Below are 25,977 nucleotides of genomic sequence, written 5' to 3' on the forward strand. Positions count from 1 at the left end.
ATCATTTCTTTTACTTGAAACTCCATCTCTTCTCCAGCTATCTTCACAATGCAGGTTATTTCCTAGTCTTGCATTGGGTCATACAGTTGGATCAGTTCCTAAAGGGCATCTTTATTCATTTTATATTCCTCAGTTCTTTCAGAAGAATATTCCTGTTTCACACACAACAAATTCACATGCATCAAATTAGGAGTATCATGTCTTCTTCCTAACTATCAACATTTAGGGGTATACATTCATTTCAGTATGTGAAAAAAGATAGCAGCTTTGCTTCCTTTACTATTTTAACTTCCCAAAGTACTAAAAACTCCTGTAAACCAAACAAAGAGCTGTAAAAGTATGTTGATTGTGTATTGGTTTAAGGTATAACAATACGGTGTTTCTTCTAGGGAATAGTTACAATAAAATATACAGAAATTAGAATTACTCTTTCTGGGAAGAAATCATGTTGCTTCCTGAAATAGGTTTTACTCACATGTGTATTTGTTAATATTAACATTTTACATGGACTTAATGCTTAATGCATGAAGAGATATAGGCAGAAATAAAAAAAAAAAAATTAGACAGCACCTATCTGAGTGTTAATAACGTCTCAGCCAAAGTATAACATCTTCTAAAAAATTTGGAAGTGGTTGTTTTCTTTATCAGGCAGCAGTTACTTTACTAAAATTCAAATCAGGAAGGAATTAGTTGGTTAAAATGAAAAATATGAAATCAACACAGGAAGAAAACTATGCACATTAGTGAAGCAAAATTCTCATTCTCACTGTCAGGGTCATTAGTAATAAAGTACACTCACCCTTCTCTCACAGAACCATATTACACTCTGGACTGATCAAAATGTTTGGCTAGAAGACTTGATGCATTTTTACAAGGACAATTATGTACATTAGAAGGCAATACGTGCATTATTTTTACAAGAGGCTTTAGGAAATGCAGCAAAAACTGGATAGGTATAGAACAGAATATATAGAATCTATATATTTATCTGTAAGTTAGCTCACATAATTGAAGTTAAGCCATTGGTTAGTGAGTAGGAATAAATATGCGCCACCATGAACAACATACCTCATATGAATGGCTAGAAATCTACTCCCTAGTGCACTCAAGAAAATGCCTATAAGGAAGCCTAAATTTCACTAAAATATTTTTCTTAGAATCATTTATCTTAAAGTTCCCCAAACTGCAAATCAAGGTTTTGTACCTTTTTTTTTAACTGGATATTACAACTTAGAACTAGCATTTTCCTTAAGCATGGAAGCTGCTCATGAGCACGGCTCAGTCGTGTGGCACCACATCCAGGGAATGAAGCAAGCACGTCTTAGGACACTTTCTAAGGAAGAAAACTGCTGCCCATATTATTTGGATTTCCTCTACTCCTATTAAAATCTTATTACAATGGGCTTATATACCATTCACCTTATGTAAGAAAAATATTGGGGAAATATTTAATATATCTATTGTTAGCTGTCTTTTAGAAGAATGTATCAAGTGGAAACAAGGAGAAGAGCCAGCATCATTTGACCAGCTATCTGTGGACCATCAGCATGTTTTCTGTGAATCACCATTGGTTTGCAGACTGCAGTTTGAAAACCACTACCGTGGTATGTGAAGAACTGTCTCACCTGGAAATTAAAATAGAAAAGCCTTATGGAATTATTTCCCCTTTTGCCATATTTCCCCGAATGTGAAGACTGAAATCAGATGATACTTTACAGCAACATGTAAGAATAATAAAGTACTCCTAGTGGTCCTGGTGTCCAGTGTCTGGAACAAGTTAAAAAAGGGAACTCATTACTGTTAGACCTGCTGCAACAGCACTTTCGGATGTCACTTCCATGAATAAGCGTGGAGGCACACACGTAATTTCTCTGCCTGGAATATCTCTCTCTCAGATTCTTAGACAATTTGTTTTCAGCTTATCCTTGATATTTATGGCAAGCACAGTTCAGCGCTCAAAATCCTTGGAGAGCTTTCCACTCCTCTTAGGCAGTGTGTCTTTGACATAAAAACTAGACCTTCATACCTCTTGAATTTTCTGCAGGAAGAATTTGAATTCTTATTCCTTCCTCTTGCTCGGCTACTGCTACCCTCTTCATGAATGAAGAGCTTCAGGGTAAACATATTTGTAGTTTTTTTATGGGCCAGATCATCCCTTGCACTAAGGATGAAAAGAGAAACCAAAATACTAAATCTTTCCAGGCCCCACATTCCTTAGTTACCATAAGTTTTCACAAGCTTTGGGATTTTTGCTTCTTAGTCTTCTAGGATTTTCTTCTTCCAAGTCTGATTCATCAGACTTCTGTCTCCCAAATTCAGGTAGACAGAAACAAATTAGAGTAATAGTTCCATTATTTGGGAGTCTCTGGCCCTTAAGTGCCTTATCTATTAAGGCACTGGGCACTGCCACATATCTGAGGAACCACTTTCTGGGATGTAGAGCTGTCTGTAGTAGCAGCACCCCTCATCTACATTTTGTTTCAGGAATCATAAAAATGCAGCCCAGTTCCAGGTTCCTTCATCCTTTTAATCTGTTTGCTTTTGCATGCAGAGCAAAGACAGGCTATGGAGACAAACACCTTGCTCAGAGTACTTCGTACCTGTTGTCGTCATCGTTAATATGTTATATCACGCTTAAGCCCAGAGTCACTAATTAGGATCAACACGGCATTGTGCTAGGCTTCTCTAAAGATGTGTAAAGCTACAGCCCAATCATGTACCCAGTTTAAAATTTCATTTCAGAGCTTCTATTTGTTGCAGTTGGGAGATGGAGGATGGGCAAATATGGGGCTTTGTGCTTCAAAGTTGTACATATCCTGCTTGCAGGATCTCTTTGCAGCTACCTACGATGCCCAAACTATCGAAAAGAGGGGTGGTGACAGATGGGGCAAGGACTCTTTGGAGAGATGTGGAAGCTCTGTTTATTGACAGCTATTCAGTATTTTCAAACAAATGAAGACACTCCATGCAGTTCCATTTTGCCTAGAGATGGTACATAGAGAAAACAATGCAATTCATTTTAAACGTGCATTTACCTATCTGGGCATGCTACAAATTCAGTTGTTCAAGGTTCTTCCCTTCTGGAGTAAATGTTGATTGTAAATGAGAAGTCATTCTTTTCTCATTTTCTTTTCAAAAATCTTCTCGAAATGACCTGGAAAAGGTGTTCTCTGTCACCAATTCATTTCTTCAGCAGCAAATGCAGGGAAAAGTGCAAGTGAGTGGAGTCCAAACATGAACGTTGCTATGTGCTCAGCCTGATCTCTCTCCTGGCAGAGAAACATTCTGAAAACGTGGAGAGATTCCTGCAAGTTGCCACCAGCATTTTACATACAGCGTTGCTAATATCTAACAGTTCATAAAGCTCACAGTACTGTATTGGACACTTTTTATGCGTGATAATAAGATGGGGTAAGAGATGACGCAAGGAATATCGTAAGTACATACGTTTTAGTTTAGTGGTTAGGGACTTGCACTTCTAGTCCTGTGGTTTCCAACATTTTTGACTCATGACCCTACAGCTTTGTGTATACTTGAGTATAATTGTATATATTATATATGTAATATATATAATATATACAATTGTATATATTATATATGTAATATATATACGATTGTATATATTGTCAATTGACAACTGATACCTTTCATCTAAGTACCACGTAGCAGTAGCATAGTCACTGCCAGATACGTTGCTGAAAACCATTGATGAAGACTGTTTCCCCAGGGAAAGAAAAATACATGATTTTGATACAATAAATTTTAAATGCTTACCAAAAAGAAAAAGTAAGGTTTTCAGCCTGCTGTTCTGTTAACAGTTCTAAGTATATACTTCAAACAGATTAGGAATTAGTTTTTCACATAGATACCTGATATCAAGGGAACAGGTTGTGTACTTTTGACAAATGATCTCTCATTTGTTTGAAATCAGGGAGCTGTTAATCTGTCAGGCCACCCTGTGTTTGATGAAATGATGATCAGAGGCCCTTTAAAAGAATATGTTCCTAAGGGCATGTAAAGGTAATCTCAGACTTGAGAGAAAACATTGAAACTATTTTCTTCTAGAACAAAGTATCATCAGGTTTGCCTCAGATGTGGGAAGATAAGAACTTTTTGTTTAGCTCACCAATAAATAGCCATTGCAGCCAAGTTCAGAACCTTGTTCCAGGGCCAGTAGGAAGATTCTCATTAGTCTCAATGGATTTTACATAAAAACCCAGACCGGGAGTTAGAAACATCTGGTCCATGGGCTGACTGTGGTCCATGCTATAATTTCCTCTGTTCAGTCACTTTTTTCCTGTGTTATTCCTGGACCACAGAGAGTTGTGTGCTAACACATGGTCTACCATGTGTACCTGAAAGGCTTATTTGACCCTCAACAGGGATAGCGGTATCCTTTTCTACCCTTGGCAAGCAACTGTTTAAAATGCAGTCTGATTTATTAAGAAGAGCAGATAGTGAACTTTGACCAAAACAAATGTTTACCTACTCTTCCTTCAGCTTCAAAGCCTCCCTTTCTCAAATGTTAAGAGAAAATGAAAATTTCACTTCACATATATGGAAAATAGTAAATTCAGTACTGTATTTAGTAATTCAGCACCCTAAGCTCTGATATGTCCTAGCTGTAATGGCAGTGAAGCTGGGTTTTCAATTCAGAAGTAAGATAGACTTAGCCCAAAATCTGATAGCATTTTGTGAAGTCAGACAGCTGCAGCAGAGTGTGTCAGAACTGATCTACATGTTAACCTCCCCCGTACAGGTGTGACATTAGTCTTAAGTTGTCAACCGGACATCAGTGCCATTCTGAGGCTAAACTACACGCACACAAACAAGAAATCACGGCATGTTCGTTCTCCTGTGAGAGTGACAGGAGCTTGCTGGTCTCTTTTTTCTCATTGAAACCCATTGTGTACTGCCTCCTGTTCAAGTGTAACCATTTGTAAAGCTGTCTGCTTAGATATGGCATTATTTACTTGATGTTATCAGCAGCAGACTTTATGTGGATGACACAAAAAAATCCACTGAGTAAATTATTGGCTGTGGCTTATACTTTCCACTGAAAAAACTATAAAAGGGCGGCAGTACTGTTTGGCGTAATGAAGAGAAAATATATATAGTGTGTTGGTGGGGTAAAAAAGAAAGGAGAAAGTTATAATCTTAAGATAATTTTAAAATGGACTTTTAAAAGGTGATTTTAAAACAGTGGAAGGGAAATAATATATTTTCATCACAAGAGGTGAAACAACACGTTGTTACATATACCATGTCCTCTAGGAGTGGAAGTGGCCTGCACAAGTTCTCCTATAGATGCATGCCACTTTGTTCTTCAGCATAGCCACTGTACTTCACTAGCAGTCACTGTACTGGTAAATTATGCAAATATGAAAGGGTTGAGGCAATTGTTTAGTTGTCTTGTATTTTGAGGAGCTTTTTTGGAACATTTTATGAGCTTGTAAGGATTTTTAAAAGTTCATTGCCTATGTAGAAACTATAACATCAGGAGAGAAAATTCTTATCTGTGGGCCTGTAATTAGACCTGTGGTATAAAATGCATTTTCTAAACTAGGTTCCTGCATAGAGAGAACAAAGCTGTTGAGCATTTAAGCATTTCATTTATGCCAAGGAATATACAAATACAGGGAAATGCAAGTGCTGAATATTAATATTTGGTTTCACTGCAGCTGCGATTTCCAGATATGTGGAAAAGTAACGTGTTGAAAAATGAAAGTTTACTTTTGTATTTTCTAATAATTTATATATTTACAGATAGGGAAAACAGGTGCCTATCTGCAGTTCCTCAGTATTTTGTCCCGAATGCTGATTAGACTGACAGAAGTGGATGTTTATGATGAGGAAGAAATCAACATTAGTAAGTTCTTGATATAAAAATATTTGCTTCTGGAGACTGTAGAAAATTGTTATGTTAAATGGAAAGTAGTTTTCTGTATATTCTATGCTGTTCACTTTCGCAATTAATTTACATTATTGAAATATTTTAAGAAATTTTTTGTGTGATCTTCAACTGATACTTAAGAATATTTTATTATTTTAGTCATCATTTAGAGTTTAGTCTTCCTCTCAGTAAAAAAACCACATACATCTGTTTTTCTTGGGAAGTAATCAACAGCATTTATGTATATTAAATGATATCCAGCCATTGTTTTTGAGTTTAGAATTGGAATGAACTTTTGAGGCAAAGCACATAAAAAGAATCAGTGAAATTCTGGCAGATTTATACCATGAGGGGCAATGTCGTATTTTGTAAGTACATAAGACTACATGAGGGAGGAAAACAGTTGCTGCTCTCTCATAGCTGATTTTAGTCCAAACTTCCTTTATTTACAGTGTATTACTCCCCTGTGTTTCCAGAGGTATTTCTGTAATTAAGGGCTGGAGTACATAGAAAAATATGGGTGATATTTTATGGGATATGTCTAATCCTGCACTAAAAGCATGCCCACAGTCAGCTGTGGAGAGTCTCAGGTGGGCGCTACCTGCCTGCTAGCTGCCTCCGTCAGACCCTGGCTAGAAGCTGTTCAGTCATTTTACTGTGGGGCTGTGCCTCAGCTCTTGTCTCTGAGGGCTTTTTGGGGCAGTACCCAGGAGTCTTCCTCCACACTGAGCTGTGCTTGAGAAAGAGGCAGCTGTCCCCCAAGGTTTATGGCAAAACCTGTGGAAAAGGTGACCAGTCTGCTAGGGGAGAGGTTTGTGCATGTAATCCTTCGTATTTTAGGCAGAATTTTAGAGGTAACTCACAGTCAGGGCATGAAGATAATTGCACCATCTGACTACTTCCACCTGAGTTTCATACGTACTTTGGGTGCCAAAAGACAGGGTCTCACCTGTTGTAAATAATCATTTGGTCTATGCTCATAGACATGGGGTTATGGCTCTTTACAGCAGCTTACTGCAGACCCCCAAACTGAACTCCTCACTACTGTCTATTTTACTCTTGTCAGATCTTTCATCCTCTTGACAAAGGCAGAAAATTATTTTGTAAGGACTTGTGTACATCTGGGTTTTTATGTCAGTTAACCTGTTTCAGAAAAAGGCACGATTTCACTGCACATTATACCATTTGCTATTTTGCTCTTACCCTAGGGTGACTTATCTTTGATTACGCTGGTCTTATCACTAGAAGGGGCATTTGACTTTAACTCTGCACTGTTCTTAATATTGCAATTTCTGAAGCTTTAAAAGGGCTTCTTTTCTCAGTGAGAATTACATCTCTTTCCTCAACTGAGTTGACAAATGTGGTGGTCAGTGGAAAGACTCCAAATTCCTGGATGCAGCTAGATCAGCCTCACCAGACCCTTGACATTGTTTCCATGATCATCCCCCCAACTGCTCCAGTAAGATTGCAGAGGTCTTAAATTGATAACAAAGGTTTAAAAGGTTTATGAGGTACATTTGTTCAAAGGTGCACCTCTTGATGCATAATAATATTGCTTCCTCAGAATGATGAAACAAAAAATGATGCAGGAATAATAGGCATAGCAAAACCATCTATAGCAATATAAAGAGCTTTAAAAATTGTAATTACATGAATTCTTATTTTTCAATAATATCATAGACATGAAAGAAGAATCTGATCAATACTACCATCAGCCCGGAGATCTGTGGCCAAATTTGGAGACATTTAAGAAGATGCCTTTTGACTACACTATCCATGACCCAAAATATGAAGATGCAAGTCTGATTTGTTCAAAGCTTCAGACTATAAACAGTGAAGGTTAGAATTTGAAAAATCTAAATTGGTACACATATATGTATTTATTTGTAACGTGAGAATCCTTACTTTTAAACAGCGTGAAATTATCAGAATTGGACTTGACTAATTAATAGTGAAAAAAGATTTGAAGTTTGCCAGATGAAGCACCAGAGTATGAGCCTTATAAATGTTTTATGGTATATTATATAGGTAGTCTATAATTTAAAAAGCTCTGATTCCACAATAAGTTTGTGTGTTTGAGTGTTTTTATGTAGTAGCATTGTCCTGCTCTGTAGCAATGAAGTGAGTTATGTGGGTAAAGTTATTTATGTACTTAAAAGTGTTTATAGGTTTATTTTTTAGGTTTTGGTTTAGGTTTGGAAAGCATGAGATGCATATGTCCAGATCTAGATTCCTGGAGTACTGAGGTCTGAATTCGTCCACTGAATTAGCCAGCTGGACATACACAGGCCCATAGGACTGGGCAGGATGTATCCAAGCATGCTGAGGGAGCTGGTCAAGATCATTGCGAGGCTACGGTCTATCATTTTTTAATGACAATTGGTGGAGGTTCCTGATGCTTGGAAAGGAAAATGCCATGCCCTTCCTCTACAGGACAGAAGGAGGATCAAAGCAATTACAGCCCAGTCAGCCTACCCTCAGTCCTCAAAACAATTATAGAACAAACTCTCCTGTAAGCCATGCCTGACCCATGAAGGACTGGAAAGCAATTGGGAGCATCTAGAATGGATCTGTCATAGGCAAATCGTGATTGGTAAAGATGATGGCATTTTATGATGAGATGACTGGCGCTATGGACAAAGGCAGAGCAGTGGTTTTATCTTGACTTCAACAAGGCTTTTGTCACTGTCTTCTATGATATCCATATTATCAAAACTGGAGAGAGATGGTTTGGATAGGTGGATTGTAAAGTGGGTGGGAAATTGGCTGGACTACTGAACTCAAAATGTGATGAGTGGCACAAATCTGATTGACAGCTGGGTATGCATGGCAATGTTCAGAGACTGAGTGAGGCAAACACTGTTTAAGATTGCCATTAATAACCTGGTCAAAGGGACAGAATGCAATGTCAGCAAGTTCCTGGATGATACCAAATTGGGGGAGCAGTCAATATGCAGGAAGGTAGCACTGCCATTCAGAAAGACCTTGACAGGCTGGAGAAATGGAACCTCCAGGAAGGAACCTCAGGAACAGGAACCTCATATAGTTCAACAAAAGTAAATGCAAGATCTTGCACTTGGGATGAAATAATTTTTTGCAGCTGTACAAGCTTGGGGCCAGCTGTATAGACAGCAGCTTTGAGGAAGGTGGCCTGATGATCCTGGTAGACAACAATTTGAACATGAGTCACCAGTTCTCCATTGGGTTAATGGCTTACTAAAAACCTAGCAAGCAAGTCAAGGGAAGTGATTATTCTTCTATGCATGGCACCTGTAAGACCATATCTGGAGTATTCTACCAAGTTTTTGGCTTCCCAGTACAAGACAGACATTGACATACAGAAGTGAGTCTAGCGGGTAGCCATCAAGATAGAGGCCTGAAGCACATGATGTACATAGAAAATTGGAGAGAGGTGGGTTTGCTCAGCCTAGAGAAGTCTAGCAGGGGCATCTGATTGCTATCGTCAGCTTCCTAACGGGAACTTATAGGCACAAACTATTATGGATACATAGCATAAGGACAAGAGACAACAGACACAAGTTGCAACATGGGAAATTACAATTAGATAGTATGAAAAATATTTCCAGAATAAAAGTGGTCAAACCATGGAGCAGGTTGCCCAGAGAAACTGTGGAAACTCCACCCTTAGTGATTTTCAAAACTTGACAGGACAAGGAACAACCTTGAATAACCTGATCTGATGCTGAGGATCTGAGTGAGGTTTGGCCAGGTGACATTACAGAAGTCCCTTTCAGCAGCAATTGCATCTCATCTTCCTTCAGCCTCCCACAAAGGAGACCCTTTTTTAAAATGTGGATATTCGCTGAAGAGCAACGCCACTAAATTTGCCAAGTTCATTTCACATAATCTACTGTTATGTCTGTCACAGGACAGCAAATGTCTGTCATAAGACTCTTTTTTACTCTTTATTACTTTTGCAAGCATTCCATCAATAATAACAACAGCAACAATAATAATTTTAATAATCCGGCTTTGCTTACACCTCAGCCTTATGCGACATCTGTACAGAATTATCATAATCATGAATTTGCAGATACTTCTTTGTAGTCCTCTTTGCTGTACATACCAATTTATAAAACATACTATGCTCAGAATTAAGTCATTGTTTTGCATGTGTTTAATCCTGCCATTGTTCCTAGAAGCTAATTACAGTGACAAAGAGTTTATCATAAGGGAATACATTCTGGCCTTGAATGTATGTTACATTTGTTTCTTTTTTTTTTAACAGACAGATCAATGAGCAGGAGACAGGAGGATATGTATACACGCCGTCAAACAACTAGGATGAGACTGTCCAAGTATGCAGCATATAACACTTACCATCACTGTGAACAGTGTCATCAGTACATGGGTTTCAATCCCAGGTATCAGGTAAAGATTTCCAGATATTACTCTGCAGCTCAGAAACTGAAGCAGACACAGCCCAAACACAGTTTTGTGTACATTACTGTATTTGAATTGGCTTAGAAATTGTATGTATGTGTCAAAAACAGCTGATTTATAGATTTTGTTATTTCTTGAGGTTTGCCTGCCTTGACCAGACTGCAGGTTTGGGGACGTCAGAGGACTGATCCTTGCCTCATTTACACTAGCTTATTCAGTGCTGTAATCTGCATTCTGCATGTATACTACCAGTTAAAACTACTTTCTCCATAAAGTTTTCCCACTGGAACTTGCTTACATTTTCACCTGGGTAACTGCAAAAGATGCTGCTTCTGATACAGTAGACCAGCCTAGAGCAGTCTATATTTGGCATACAGACTGTTACTATGCAGAGTAACCCTCCAATTTCCTGCCTATTAGAATGTGAGGAAGAAGTTATTAGCAACACAGATACTGTTTTTTACGTGTCAGTATTTCTGAAAGCCAAGAGTAAGTATTGGTACCATCTGCAAGACAAGGCTAAAACAAAGGTTTCAAAAGAGGGAACAGTTCAATTTTTTTTAGTGTATGCTCTAGCCTAGGGAGCATTGCTTAACACCTAGTAAATCCTGAGGTAAAAGCTAATGCAATACAGTAAGTGATTGTAGTCTGTTTGGTAATGTTATAAAGGTGTATTCACTACACTGAGACCTTGTAGTTTGACTCTAACCACTGGAATTATCCTATTTTTTCCCATCCTCAGCTTTATGAGTCCACTCTGCATGCATTTGCCTTTTCCTATTCTATGCTGGGAGAAGAGATCCAGCTGCATTTTATCATTCCAAAGTCAAAGGAGCATCATTTTGTCTTTAGCCAACCTGGAAGACAATTGGAAAGCATGAGGCTACCACTAGTCACAGATAAGGTAGATACGTAATTATATTTATGGACATATATGGGAGAGAGACACCACCAATTGTAAAATTTGTTGTATTAGGATTCTTTACACTTCTGGTCCTGCTGTCAAGAGATAACGAAGATGTCCTGATACTAAGCTTGTATTTTCTCCCAGAAAGGGAGACATGAAGCAAAACTGTCAAGCCACCAATAAGCTGTTTCTTTCGCTCATTATCAAGGCTGATCCTTTGGTATAAACACTCTTATCTGGGGCAAAAGGTCTTTGGTTATGGGTTTCAGATGTTAAAGTGAGAAGGGTTTCAGCAATGGGCCTCAGAGACATGGTTTTATCATACAGTTACTAAGAGGAAGCAATTTTTTACTGTAGAGGGAGGCAGTGGATTATCCTGTCTTATTCTGCATAAATGCTCAGTTACGTTCATAGGTGTCCTGGTTTCAGCTGGGATAGAGTTAGTTTTCTTCCTAGCAGCTGGTATAGTGCTGTGTTTTGGATTTAGGATGAGAATAATGTTGATAACGCACTGATGTTTTGGTTCTTACTGAGCAGAGTTTACACTAGTCAAGGACTTCTCAGCTTCTCGTGCTCTGCCAGGTGCATAAGAAGCTGGGAGGGACCATAGCTAGGACAGCTGACCCAGACTGGCCAAAGGGCTATTCCATACCATATGACATCATGCTTAGTATATAAAGCTGGGGGAAGAAGAAGGAAGGGGGGGACGTTCAGAGCGATGGTGTTTGTCTTCCCAAGTAACCGTTATGCGTGATGGAGCCCTGCTTTCCTGAGGATGGCTGAACACCTGCCTGCCGATGGGAAGTAGTGAATGAATTCCTTGCTTTGCTTTGCTTGCACGTGCGGCTTTTGCTTTACCTATTAAACTGTCTTTATCTCAACCCATGAGTTTTCTCACTTTTACTCTTCTGATTCTCTCCCCCATCTCACCGGGGGGGAGTGAGCAAGCAGCTGTGTGGTGCTTAGTTGCTGGCTGGGGTTAAACCACGACAATATGAAAATAAGGCTTTCAAAGAATCTTTATCATGGTTTCAAGACTGTCCAAAGAATCACGTCACGCTTGTAGAAAACACTTTTTAAGGTCATCCATCTGACAGGCTATGCAAACTCTGATGTTGGCCTTTACAGTCACTCCTAACACTCATGTCTAAGCTGAAGCTGTGCCTTGCTCAGGCACACTGCTTAGAGTATTGAAGCAATTTGTGGAATAGCAGTAAGCAGTAGCACTTCCACCCTGCAGAAAATAAGCTGCTTCCAATAAGCAATAATCAATCAATACCACCCTCCAGTTTGGGCTTTTATGTCCAGTTCAAGTTTGAAATGGGATAACCCAGGCAGCAACACAGCAGCAACTGTGCAGTGTGAGGACGACACCTCCTGCTCTTCCCCACCCAGTAAACTTGTTCTTGGCTACACAGTGAGAACTGTGCACTGGGTCCTTGTGGATCCTTTTCCTGCTTCTGCCACTGACCTGCTTTGAGGCTTTGCCAAAACCGTTTCTTCTTCCTTTGCTTCTTTTTCTGTTCACTTGCTCCAAAATGGTGCCTGCAATCTTGCTGCAAGCTTGAAAAGTGCTGTGGGATATAAACCCAGATTATTAAACCATTATAAAATATTTTTCTTGATCCACTTTAAATTCCTTTTTGTGAACTCCACTGGTATCACATCCACCATTTTGTGCTTTGGCAGTTTTAAATCTGGAGTGCTTAATTGTGAGGGCTTTGGAGAGTCTCTGTAAAGAGGCACAATTTCATTCTGGGTCCTTAATGACCTTAGTAGGAACCAGGCTAAAATCAGTTGCCCAGACTGGAACAGTCCTGGATTTCTCTAGAAACAGGGCTTTCAGAAGCTGTACTATCAAACTTGGAAGCACCTAGTGAGTTTCAGTGCCTTCAAAATTGGGTGATAGCCAGTCAGAAGGGTTGTACTGCAGTTTTGGAGTAAGGTGTTTCTTACCGTCTTATGTCATAGGGACCTAAATTCTTTTCCAGATGTAGCCTCAAGGTCCCTGTGCACTTGGCAGGTCAAGGTAGCAGTTTGTCCAGTGTCAGTGAATCTGATTTATTCTCCTGAAGGATCTGGTTCTCTTTGTTTAAACATCCTCCAGCTTAATACAGAAACTCACACTTCTTTTTATTTACAGAGTGAAGATTACATAAAAAGCCCCACTTTTACTCCCACCACTGGTCGTCATGAACACGGACTTTTCAATTTATATCATGCAATGGATGGAGCCAGTCATTTGCATGTTTTAGTTGTCAAGGAATATGAAATGGCCATATATAAAAAGTATTGGCCCAACCACATCATGCTTGTTCTTCCAAGCATTTTCAACAGTGCAGGAGTAGGTAAGTGTAACAAAAAGTTCTAACAAATGCGGACACACGACTTGGGCCCTTGGGGTGTTGTTACTCAACAGTGAAACGTAGACCCACACCTTGTAGCTAGCATATCTGATCTGGTGATCTCGATTCTCTTTGAAGACAACATTTCACAGTTGAAGATGCAATTCACTTAATCCAGGTCACCTAAAACAAGCTAGATGAATTGCACCCTATAAATACTTACTCTCCTCTATTGATTTTAAAGGGCGCTGAGGGTGTTAACTCAGATGGAGTTACCTCCTCTGTTTCCTTGTGGAAATAAGTTATGTACTATTTGCATAGGCAGTGATGCACTGATTGGGTACATCTCTTAGGTGGGTTCTGCTGATACAATGTCTGTGAAATATTCAGCGCTTTGCTTGTACTGCTGGAACAACTTATAGACAGCAGTAGTGACAAACACACAAAGTAGATTGTCAAGGGAAATTGTTCCCATGTTATTCAGATGGTCAATTAACATCTCTAGATATTTGCACTAAGAGATGCTAGTGGAGCCAAATATCTGTCAGGTTAAAAGAAGCAGTCACTAAACCCTTAAGACACTAGCAAATCTTTACCAGAGAGGTCAGGCTTCATTTTGTGTGCTTCCTAGTGTGGTCCTATAAGTCACTTGCTTGGCAAGTGACAAAGTAAGTTGGCTTTGGGTGTTAGTGTTTTGTTAGGGTGTTAAAATCTTCAGAGTGATTCATACCGTGGTCTGCAGAAATATTCATTTCAAAAGGCTTCCAAGTCAAAAGCAAACAATTTCTGCCCCTACTTTTGATCTGATGGTTTATGTCCTTGGTTTCAGGTGCTGCACACTTCCTGATAAAAGAGCTGTCTTATCATAACTTGGAGCTTGAACGAAATCGGCAGGAGGAGCTGGGGATAAAACCCCAGGATATTTGGCCTTTCATTGTCATTTCAGATGACTCCTGTGTTATGTGGAATGCAGTAGAAGTTGATTGTTCAGGAGACAGGAAAAGGTAAATAAAGTAATATATGCTTTTTCAGCTGATATCTTTTAACCATTCACTGTATATCAGTTTTGAAATTACATTTGATATAGTACAACTTTTACCCTGTACAAGCAGAGAATAATATTTGCCTAGCGAGAGAATTATTTTCCCTAGACATCTGCCTTTGCATAGCACAGAGTTTAGTGCCTGGTTTTCATTGTTGTCCCCTGAGGATATAAGTGCCCTGCAGCCTTTGCTGTATAGCTTGACTCCAGTTCAAACTAGAGTTATTTGGACTGCAGATTTCAGACTCTAAACAATCCCCGATACACTGGGCATTCACATGTACATTTTTAACAGGATTTTTCTAAAGAAGCTAAAAGACATTTCTGTGGAAATTGTGCAACTGATTTCCTCTGGCTCTTTTGTCAGTCTGAGTCTGTATGGCTCCTTTATTAGCTCCCCAAATCCCCAAACAAGTATTTTTGTTTTCATTACTTTAGAACATTATTCGTACTAGATATTTTTATCTATTCCCAGAACGGTCCTATGCAGGATTTACAGCAAGCCTTCAAGGAGAACTAAACTCAGTGAAAACTGAGATTTATGGGCTCTGGGGGGTGGGCTAGGAGGATCTTATACTTTGCACTTAAGTTATGGTACAAAGTCAGCAACCCTCCCAGAGTCATTTGGAACATTACCCAGGTAACTTTAAAAGTTCACATATCGAAGTGAATGTTTTGAAAGATCCAGACTAAGTTTCAGATCTGTCATACCAGTCCCCACCACCTAAGCACTAGTTAATTTCAAGTTTTGATTAGCATGAGAGACAAAAAGTTGCAGTAAACTAAGACAACACTGAAGTTATCTACCTGATACTCATAACTACTTCTGGCTGTTAAGAATTGCTCTTCAGATGAATGAGATCCTGAATATTCTCTATATACTTTAAAATTACCACATTTTTCTAATTATTGTAGTGACTATACATGGACTGAAAGGAATGTTTCCTTGAAGCAAATTTTGCAACGTATTGAAGCAACTCCCAGTGTCACTCACTATGCCTTAATTGGGATGAGGAAATGGTCCAGTAAAACAAACAGCGCTGAGATCAAGGAACCATTCGCCTGTTGCCATGTGCATGATTTCATTATGCTGAATGTTGATCTGACACAGAATGTACAGTACAATCAGAATAGGTAAGTAAATCAGTAGCATCTTTCAATAGAGATCATGAACCAAATAAAGGAAGTTTTACAAAAGCTCTTGTTGTTTTTTTGGGGAGGTTGTTAATGGGATGGAGACAGATTTTGTTTTCTTACAGATGGTTCAAAACCTTCCCAAATTGCCAGCAGTTGGAAAAAGACATTAATTTCCATCGTTCCAAATAAAACAGCCGTATTTGCACTACAGGATAGACACACTCAGCAGTGTGCCCCGCAGCATTGGGCCCCGCGTTGTCTAGTCCAAGCGGCCTTTTGGTAAACACTGTACTTCCCCTCCTGCCCGCTGACCTGCACTCCCTTCCAAAGGAAACAGGGGTGTGTGAGTGAATCGTGCATAACCAGGTCTTGTTCTGACATGGAACTGAGATATAGCTGGGCTTTTTACCCTGAGTAGCGCAACACTGGAGCAATCTGCGTGTGTGCTCATCAGGACAATCAGAAGAAAGGAATAAATAAACCTCGTTAGCATTGGTAGTTGTTTCTCACATTCAGCTATCTCAGAACTCACACTTTTTAATTTATCGTGTCACATAGGATATATCTGGTTATAACATTGCCATACACAGTATCACCACAGTTACCAGAACTGTATTCACTAGGTACATCACCTCACAGAATTTCACTGGTCTGTGTGAGATAAACTGTGGGTTTGGCCCCATTTCTGAGGGACAAGCATTTATCACAACAGAACGAAGCAGATATCACTAGAGGTGGGATTCACTTGTCTAAAGCTGGTCTTTAGGCACCTCAGAATATGCAAGATGTCCATATGAGGTTGACAGGTATGACATGAAATCTACATGTATTTTTCTGTAAGCTAGGTGGGATAACCCAGGTAATCTAAAAATGGGTCTACACACCTAGACTTAGATAACTGAACATCAGTCACTGTACTTCTCAGAAGAACTCTCTTGTCTCAGGAAGATGTCTTTTGAAGTCCAAGTTGAGTTAATAACTTCAGGGAAGCACTTCTGCTTTCACTATTCTGTGGATAAGCAGATGATCTAAATTTCTATCTCCACCAGCCTGACACTTTAAAAGAGCATTTTAAACTTGCTCCTGTGCATCTCCTAGTACAAAACTGTGCTCCCAGGCTGTCTAAATATTACCTTATGAAGCATTATGAAGGGCTAATTAAGAGAACGACAATAAAGCAAAATTATATGAGTGCAGGCAGTGATGTTAAAATCTCAGGAATGGCAGATCACACCACCTGTTTCCAGCCCGCGTCTTTAAACCCTGCGTGGCTCACCATAATCCTCTGTGTGGGTGCTGCTGAGCTTGAAGTATTGTATGACATTGCAAGCCTGGGCTGGCAAGGAAAAAGGTACATTTTAAAACACAGAGACACTGACATTCAGGGATACCAAGTATCCATGTAAATATTACTAAGATCAAAGACAAGATTTTAGAAACACATAATTAAATGCCACATTTCTCACTGATGTTCACTGTTGCAGTAATTGCTCAGTTCTCTTAAATCCAAGCTCTGGATGTTAATCCAACACTTCTGCACATCATCCTGTTTGCTGTGTAATATCTACATTCCAAATGGAGAACTGAGACTGAATTTTCCAAAGGCCAGAGAATTTTAATTTAGCCAGCTTTAGGAATTTACCTTTTATTCTGCTTATTTTTAAATTTAGCTCAGGGATGTTTGGCCTCATTCTGCTTAATTTATTCCTATGTCTCAGCAGTTCTGGTGTATTAAGAAAAGACTCCTTGTCTTCAAATAGTTTTTGTCTCTAAAGTAAAATGACATTATTTCTATAGAGGAATATTGAAAAAATTTACAGGATATTCATATTCTAAGGGAAAAATGAGTAGTCAGAGACCTCTGTGCATATGACAAATCAAATGTAAGGCCTCATCCATTTCCTTGGAAGTCAAAGGAATTAATTTCCTTGACCTTATTTTGGGTAGTAATGCATGTAACTATTTTCTATGACTGCATTATTGTAGTAAAAGGCAAAGAAAAGATTTTAGCTCCTAGGTCTTTTCCCCAGCAATTTCCTACCTTTCTCCTTCCACTTTGTGTTTCTGGTCCTTTCGCTCCCTAAGTGGTTCCCTCCCTCATTCTGATCTTCTTGAACTCATTCTAGCCTAGTTTATGATTACAAAGCTGAGGCCTCTTTCCCTGACTGATAGGCATTGATGGAGGGTCAGAATGTTTGACACCTGTCCTTTCCACGGTGCTGATCAAAGACCTCCAGTGCTTGTATTTGTTAGTGTGTGATGAGAAACGTTCCTCTGAACTGCTATGATTTTATTCTTTCCAGATTTACGTGTGATGATGTTGACTTCAACTTGCGCGTCCACAGTGCTGGCCTTCTCATCTGTCGGTTCAATCACTTCAGTGTCATGAAAAAGCAAATTGCAGTAGGAGGACAGCGATCCTTCCACATTAAGTCTAAGGTGGGAACTGAGACCTCTGTTTCATTATTGTTAAAATTCTGTTTTCCTTTTTGTACCCTGTAACCAGGAGAGCTGAGATATTTTGGTGCATCACCAGTTGACAGTAATGGGGTATGTCTGCCATGTTTTGTTTTTTTTTATTTCTTTCTGAAATCCACAATATTCTTGGCATAAATGCACCTTTCCTTAATAATTTTCCTTTAAAAACACCTACAGTGTCTCTTTATGATCCAGGTAACCACTCACTATGAGTTTTTTATCTATAGCTGTTGAATTGCTCATCTTCATATGAATTCATACGTAGGAGTACTTTGGGTTCAAACAAGAAACCCCAAAGACTCTATAAATACAAATATAATTCTGTGAAACTTTTTTGGTAGCAGATATTTTTGGCTGAATGACTTTGCTTCTTATATAAATCTCAGATTTGTAGGATAGAGACATATTTTGTACAAACCAAAATTCCGATAAGTACAACTTGATTGATCAGGATTGATCTGTACCAGAAATATTTTTCCTCGTAGGTATCTGACACTCCAGTTTCAATCTCACCTGCTCAGTACATTTGTGCTCCTGACAGCAAGCATACCTTCTTGGCAGCACCTGCTCAGTTGCTCCTTGAAAAATACCTCCAGTATCACAGCCATCGCTTCTTCCCTCTCTCAGTGAAGAATTATAGCCATCCAGTGCTATCTGTGGACTGTTACCTTAACTTAGGACCACAGGTACTGAACAAAATAATCTTCAAGCAGCTCTAGAAATGTATAGGCTATGTTTTGGATGAGTTCGTTGATGCATTCCTTAATAATAGTTACACAGCCTTTGAAGAATCAGGTCAGGTATTAGATCCCCATGATGTAAAAATCAAATTCTTAGTCCCATAGAGATATTATTAAAGGCTACAAATAAAGTACATGGAGAACAATACCAGGGTTGTCCCAAATACTAATATAGTCTGTGAATTATATTAGATTCTGAATTAACACAGAGCACATTTTTCTTTAAGAAGTGTTTTCTCAGGCTGCTATAATTTGGCCCTTCCTACAGCAAATTTCTTCCACAAGAGTGTTTTACAAATACTAGCTAGCCCTTAGAAAGCACTTCAAAATACAAATGTTTTACTTCACTTTTGACTGATAAGCTGAGGCAGAGAAGCAAATACCAAGGAAGCAGTCAGAATGGGAGAAGCTGACATTAGATCTCAGGAGCTGTTGGCTCTCGCTGATGGGTTTGGATCTAAAGCCAAGGTCATACTTAAACTCAAATGTAGGTTGGATAGAAGTATGATACTAAGGTGGTGTTCAGGAGAGAGAAACTGTTTTTACCTTTTCACCTGACTTGAATACTAAATGAAATTCGGTCTTGCTGGATTTACTAAACTACTTTACCAAAACAGCTGTGTAACAACCTTCCCATATATGCTGCTCCCAGAACATTTTGAACTCTATCTTTTAATTTGCTTTCTGGCTGAGCTCTTACAGATCTATGTTTCCACCATGGTTGGAAAAACAAACTCTGTGGAAGGGCATTGTACTGTTACTGTATTCATCCATTGCATCCTTTCAGCTCTAACCCATTCAGCACATGAAATGAGTTCAATTCAGTTCTGGAATTGTTACCTCAGCTGGAATATGATACAATGGGATTGAAGGAATATGGATAAATAGAGGCACCCTGAGCCAGAGTCTCAGTTGCTGTGGGTCAGCCTTCCTCCACTGAATTATGCTGATTTATGCTAGATGAGGGTCTGCCCCAACTAAGTAGTACAACGACACTTTGGAAACAGAGACTTGTGTGGAAGATTCCTTAATTTAAATTTATAAATCCTGAAAGAGTGCTATAAATATTCCCGGTTCCTAGTGGATTTGGGGAGTAGCCATAAAAACAAACTAGACAAGAGAAAACCTCGCTTATTTATGTATATGCACAGCTCTACTGACTTGAGTAATCCTACTGTAACGTACATTAAGCACTTCTAAAGGGTTCTTTTCGTGTCTGACTGCACGGTTGCTATCTTTACTCACATGTAGATAAACTGTGCTGGGCAGGTCACAGCATTATGGTTGTGGGGAGCTATTGTTACTGCAGCTTTCAAACCCTATCATATCTAAACCTCATTATAATAATAGAAATTAATAGTAACGACTAATACATAGTTATGAATAGTGCTTTTATGTAGATTTTTAATAAGTAGAGGGATGTTTAGGAAGGAACTATAAAGATCACAATATTTGGAGTTGGAAAGCAACTCTGACTTTGAATCCGGTGCAAATACTGAAAGCTTGATATCAAGCCTTAGCTTTATACAAAAGCTTGAAAAATGTTAATTTTTTTCCCCCTCTCTCAATCAGATTGCAGTTTGCTATGTGAGTTCTCGGCCTCACTCTCTGAATATCAGTTCCTCTGGTTTGACATTCAGTGGTCTCCTGCTATACCTCTGTGACTCCTTTGTTGTAGCTAGCTTTTTGAAGAAGTTTCATTTTCTTAAAGGTGAGCTGCAATAATTTCATTACAGAGAATTATATGACCTGGTCTCTGGGAACCTGGGGAAAAATTTATTTTATATGAAAATATACATGCATATATATGTGTATATATATTCATATTTGTCTTCATATATATTCATATTTGTCTTTATATGTCTCACCCATCTTTGATGCTTGATCATGCTGGCTCTATACTGTAGTAAACTGGTATATAACAGTATTATAAGTTCTGCAGATTTCTAAGTGGGGAGGAATGTTGGATCTATATCATTATGCCTAGTGTATATGCATAACTCCTTACCTTATGTTTGAAAACTGAGTATTTAAGATTTATGTATGAAGCGTTTACCTATTGTGTTTTTGCAGGTTTTCTAATTTTCAGTAGAAAATGGGTGATGGACAAGCCTCCATCAAAATCTATTTACTACCCTTGGAAACAGGAGCTGGCTCATTTAAAATTTATTCCTAATAACCAGTTTCTCCATGTAGTCTTTACATGGTGGATAGCAGCAGAGACAAATAACTTCCATTTGTATTGCAGGCAGTCACATTGCAAACTTCTTTCGGATTGTTCTGCTGCTGTCTTAGGCATTTAGGGGATTTGTTTCACTCACAGCTACAACTGTCACTGGAGGAAGAACACTGGCAAATGCCTTCTTGAAAGAGGCAGAGTTGTTATGAACTGCTGTGTTCTTTCTTTGTTGCAGTTAATACAGTTTCATGTAGGTATGTGTAGCAAAGTGCAAATTGGGGTATACAGTGCTTTTACCCGCACACGCCACTGAAGCCACAGGAGTGCCAGTGTCTATGCTCATTCTGCAGCAGTGTCCACATTTTAATCAGCCTGTAGTTTCTCTAACAAGGCTATCAGAGTAACTGCAAATGAAAGCAGTGCTTTTGCACTGCATTTTTTGAGTGACCAGAGGCTGTCAATCAGTTTTATTTTGCATAAACCAGACAATTTTTATAGCATGTAGCACAAAGTATATTTGATTCGGGATTTCTCCATCTTCCTTGGCAGTCTACTTGATTTTGTAACCCACCACATGAGCATTAAACACCACATGACTGTTTTCTCTCTTTTTATTATATTCTCAGCTTTTTTTTGTCTTGGGCACTTCCACTTACCTCACCATCTCTCATTCAGATTATTGAATGCTGGCGAGGTAATTACTTCCTCTTAATTGAGCACTTTTCTCAGAAGCCAGGAAATCATGCATGCAAGTTAAAACGGTATCAGCACGCCAGTCAAGACAGTTGATGTTGCTTACTAAAATATGATATTTCTTGCTTTGGCATTCTGGATTTGCCTGTGTCCATAGCCATACAGACCAGATTCTTCTTTGCCAGCACATTAGCTTACCAATTCAAAAAGCGCTAAAGTTTGTGATTTAAGGACATGTTTAGACCATATCTGGTCAGCAAAGCACAGAGCTTAGTCAGCCATCACGGTGATTGACTTGTGGTGTGTTTTGCTGAGTGAGAGTTTCACTCCACAAGGTAACGATCAGTAGGGCTAGACCAGTAATGGATGTAGGGCTTTATCTTGTTTTCTGCCAGGACCCTGACAGTTTTACCCTTCGTTACCCTAAAGAGTAGAGAATGTATTGTTAGTCCTGTTTACTAGATGAGTACTAGACACCTCAAGTTACACAAGAAGATCTTGATAAATAGGGAGCTGAACATAGCTCTCCTCAGTCCTACGTGAGTGTCTCAATTTTCTCCCAAGCCCACTTGTAACTCCTGTTGTGAAAGTGGTGGAGTTCTACGTGCTAAGGGGTGGTGGGAGCTGGGTGATCTGCGAACAAAAGGGATGCTCACGTGGGCTTCTTTTTAACTGTTTCTTAGGTGCCACCCTGTGTGTGATTTGTCAAGATCGCAATTCTCTTCGCCAGACTGTTGTCCGGCTAGAGCTGGAAGACGAATGGCAGTTCCGACTGCGGGATGAATTCCAGACTGCCAATGCAAAAGAGGACAGACCACTTTTCTTCCTGACTGGACGACATATTTAACTGAAAAGAGACACATTTCCTGAATGATACAAGAGACTAATTGCCACCATGTCATGAAATTACTTTTGAGAGGCTCTGCTTTCTGAGCAGAAACAGGACTGTTTTCCATTGTTTATTAGAATGATATCTAATCAGACAATTTACGCTCATTGAAGTGACTTTTCTAATTTAATTATCTGATGGAAGTCATTCCTAATTCCTGGGAGAGACGCAAAAACTTGCTATTCCGCATGGTGGAAATAATTTTGGATCAGAAGGGAGGTCAATGAGTGCACTTCTTCTGTGACAAAAAAGATCACATACAAGTTCATAAGCAAGAGTTTTAGAAAACTTTTTGTACATTCCAGAAATAGAAAATGTAAATTTAGGAGCAGATTTTGTTTTAGAAGTCTTATTTATCTAACAGTTGGCACAAGGCAACAGGAATTGTTACAGTTTTGTAGTATACTGCTACTGATTGATCCAGGTAGGCTTTTTATATGAAGAGTTGTAAAGTATATTTCTTAAATAGTGGGAACTCAGTTGGAGCCTTAATTTTTGGAACAGGTGCCACACTGGGTAGTTTTACCATACAGGACTCTTGGGATAGAAGCAAAATTATATGACTGGTTTTATTAGCATAAGGAAGAGAGCCAAGAAAGTAGATTTTAAAATGAGATCTGAACATTTAAACCTGAAACTGAAATTACCTTGAGTAACTGAAGAGATCAGATGGAGAGACTGACCTGCAAGTAACTTATTACATCTAGAACAGTGATGTTTCCTGGCTTCTGCTTAAATTGTTGCAGACTAATGACTGCAGACTTCAAGCTGGGCCCACTGCACTCAGGACAGCAGATGAGATGGTTCTGAAACACTCCCAATACACTTTCTGGGGATATTTTCTTGCCACGGTGCTTCATAAGAATGAGAAAATGGAGACTACATCTCTGAGAAATTCAGGTGGAAATCTAAAAACATGTTCTAGAATGGCACCAGGCGTCACGGTATTTTGTATGCTCTAAATGTGAAGTCAGTGATCACGGTCTTTGTCTAGGTTTTTGGAAATATTCTCTGAGTTGCAAACTTCATGTTTGTCTTTATAGAATCAGTGTTAACTTCATTCAGTCCAGGTGCAGAAAGGATGAGTATAGACATTGTCAGAAGACGTCTAACATTTGGGCAGTCCTTTCTGGCTGGATACACCAATGGGAGGATCATTGATTTTATACTGATGAAATGCCATTGGGTGGCTGAATCTATTACAGTACTGGTCTTGACATGCAGACATCAGAATGACTGTGCCAAACACCTAATTTAGGTGCATTTACAGGGAAAAGGTAAGTTCTGTGAGTTTGAGAGACTTAGTTCGCTATTTACAAGATAACTGCTAGAAATCAGTGTGTGTTTCTATATTTCATTGTCCTTGATTCAGAGTGAGAATTCACTTTGTTTAAGGTTTGGGAAGGACAGCGAGCATTGTCCTATGTAAATAGTATTACCTGTTCAGTTTTCACCAGTTGATTAGTTAATTTAAACTTTTTTAAACAAGTGCAACATTCATGTCTAATCCATCCTTTATAAATAAAGTTCATGCTGCATGGACATCTGTCTTGGTGATGCACAGGACTGTCAAGTATGCTTTTGTAGGGAAAAAACAAATGGTTGGCGGAAAGGAGCTAATATAATTAAGGAATGCTCTGAGCTGATCAAGAGAAACTACAGTACTCCTTAATGGCCTAAAGCATAATGCAGCCTCAAAGGTATAAGAGTTTTTACAAGAACTCAGAACGAAATACATTGGGTTGAAATCGCCTTTCCTGTAATCAAATACTGAAACAACTTATACCAAGTGTCTGTAAACTTTCTCTGTGTTTTTGACCTGAGATTTGCTTTGCAAGTCTTTAGACATCCATTTTCTCTAAGAAACTGAAAAAACGCCTAAAGTATATAATAATAAATAAATGAAAATAAATCACATCCTTTCTTAACATTCTCTTTTGCTACAAAGTCTTCAAAACTTTGACAAAACGCAGCTGCTAATGGGCTGAAACCATCATACTCTTGAGTGTTGTTTCACCGTTAACCTTTTGTTCTGTGAGTTACCTACCTGCTGTATCGTGTCTGCAGGATAGGGGTCTCAGGACCTGGCCTCACCAGACGTATGTCTATTGTGTGACCAAGTGCAATCATTCTCCATCATGGAGTACGTACATAAGCAATCACGTATATGGTGAAACCTGCTTGCACAGCCCATTGTCTGATGGAGCACATCCTGTTATAAGACCAGATATGCACTTACTGTGTGAGTTACTTCCCATCATATGACCTGCTATGTATCCAGCATGGTAGAAAAATATGGCATTTTGTTCACAGGATGCCAAATGGTACTGGTGGATCAGTCAGGGAGAGCTGCTCTCCAGAGCTCCATCCAAAAGTTTCTTCATCCCTGACCTAGTTTACAAGCTAAGCTCCCTTAGACTCTAAGCTTTTGGGGAGAAGGACAACGTAGGGTTCATGTCCAACTCTGAGGAGTGATACAAGAATACAAATAAATAATAATGATAAATAAAAGCAAGTCTGTTTGGGTGGGACTGGCATCCTGTGCTGCAACTTCTTTGTGCTGTAGCTGCTTACCACAGGTGCATGTGTTGGGCTGGGGACCCAGGTCCCAGCTCCACCCTTCTCTTCTCTTGCCTTTTGTGGGAGGGAATTACTGGCTTTCAGTCCCAGTGACCTTTGCGAGAAAACTTGGCCCGTGCCCATTATGCACACAGATCTTTTAAGTCTTTCCTTTCTGACTTTGGACGTGGCAAGAAGATAGAGTTCTCCATCCCATGGATTGACTTGATAATGTAGTAGCAAACAAAATAAAAGGCATTGCCTGCATGCTTTCACAGACGTTTTACAGCCTCTACCTTCTTCTCTAGTGCCTTCCGTGCTCGCTGGTTTAGTCATCCACTATTCTCACCTGTGGATAGTATTGTTAGATTCTGTATTGTGTGTCAGAGAGTGAAGTATTTTATGATTCAGCTTCTGCAAAAGACACTATCCAAATATAGAGAAGGTTACTGGGAAGGTGACATTATTTTTCTTCTTACCATCCTCTCTCCACTATCAAAGCACTCTTCACAAGCACTTAATCACTGATGCCTGGTATCTAATCATCTGGGCATTACAGATTATTTGAACACTAGAGGATGTAAGGGATTTCATTCTTCCCTAGCAAGTGCCTCCCGTTGTGATAGGGAATGTACAGATCTCAGCTCCCACTCTGCATCTAAAAGCAGCTGCTAAATATTGCTTGAGAGGGGGCTGCTTTTCAAAGGCTGT

The 25,977-nt window shown here is 39.2% G+C and overlaps 1 protein-coding gene across 5 annotated transcripts in view; it reads left to right on the top strand.

Annotated features, from left to right (window-relative positions):
- Nucleotides 1-24,624, top strand: part of GREB1 (growth regulating estrogen receptor binding 1) — a 105,058-nt gene extending 80,434 nt beyond the window's left edge. For all 5 annotated transcript variants that reach the window (XM_087774895.1, XM_087774898.1, XM_087774896.1 and 2 more), the window contains 11 exons: nucleotides 5,767-5,869; nucleotides 7,574-7,732; nucleotides 10,143-10,285; nucleotides 11,040-11,201; nucleotides 13,348-13,552; nucleotides 14,379-14,553; nucleotides 15,507-15,725; nucleotides 18,032-18,167; nucleotides 18,692-18,892; nucleotides 20,519-20,657; nucleotides 22,502-24,624. In XM_087774895.1, coding sequence (XP_087631021.1) covers nucleotides 5,767-5,869; nucleotides 7,574-7,732; nucleotides 10,143-10,285; nucleotides 11,040-11,201; nucleotides 13,348-13,552; nucleotides 14,379-14,553; nucleotides 15,507-15,725; nucleotides 18,032-18,167; nucleotides 18,692-18,892; nucleotides 20,519-20,657; nucleotides 22,502-22,665 — 1,806 coding nt within the window. In that variant the 3' untranslated portion in view covers nucleotides 22,666-24,624. The remainder of the gene's footprint in view (nucleotides 1-5,766; nucleotides 5,870-7,573; nucleotides 7,733-10,142; nucleotides 10,286-11,039; nucleotides 11,202-13,347; nucleotides 13,553-14,378; nucleotides 14,554-15,506; nucleotides 15,726-18,031; nucleotides 18,168-18,691; nucleotides 18,893-20,518; nucleotides 20,658-22,501) is intronic.
- The last annotated feature ends 1,353 nt before the right edge of the window (nucleotides 24,625-25,977 follow it).

Source organism: Nipponia nippon, unplaced genomic scaffold (assembly GCF_047370975.1).
Source record: "Nipponia nippon isolate SJK-2023a ecotype South Korea unplaced genomic scaffold, ASM4737097v1 scaffold_4, whole genome shotgun sequence".
NCBI classification, from domain to species: Eukaryota; Metazoa; Chordata; class Aves; order Pelecaniformes; family Threskiornithidae; genus Nipponia; species Nipponia nippon.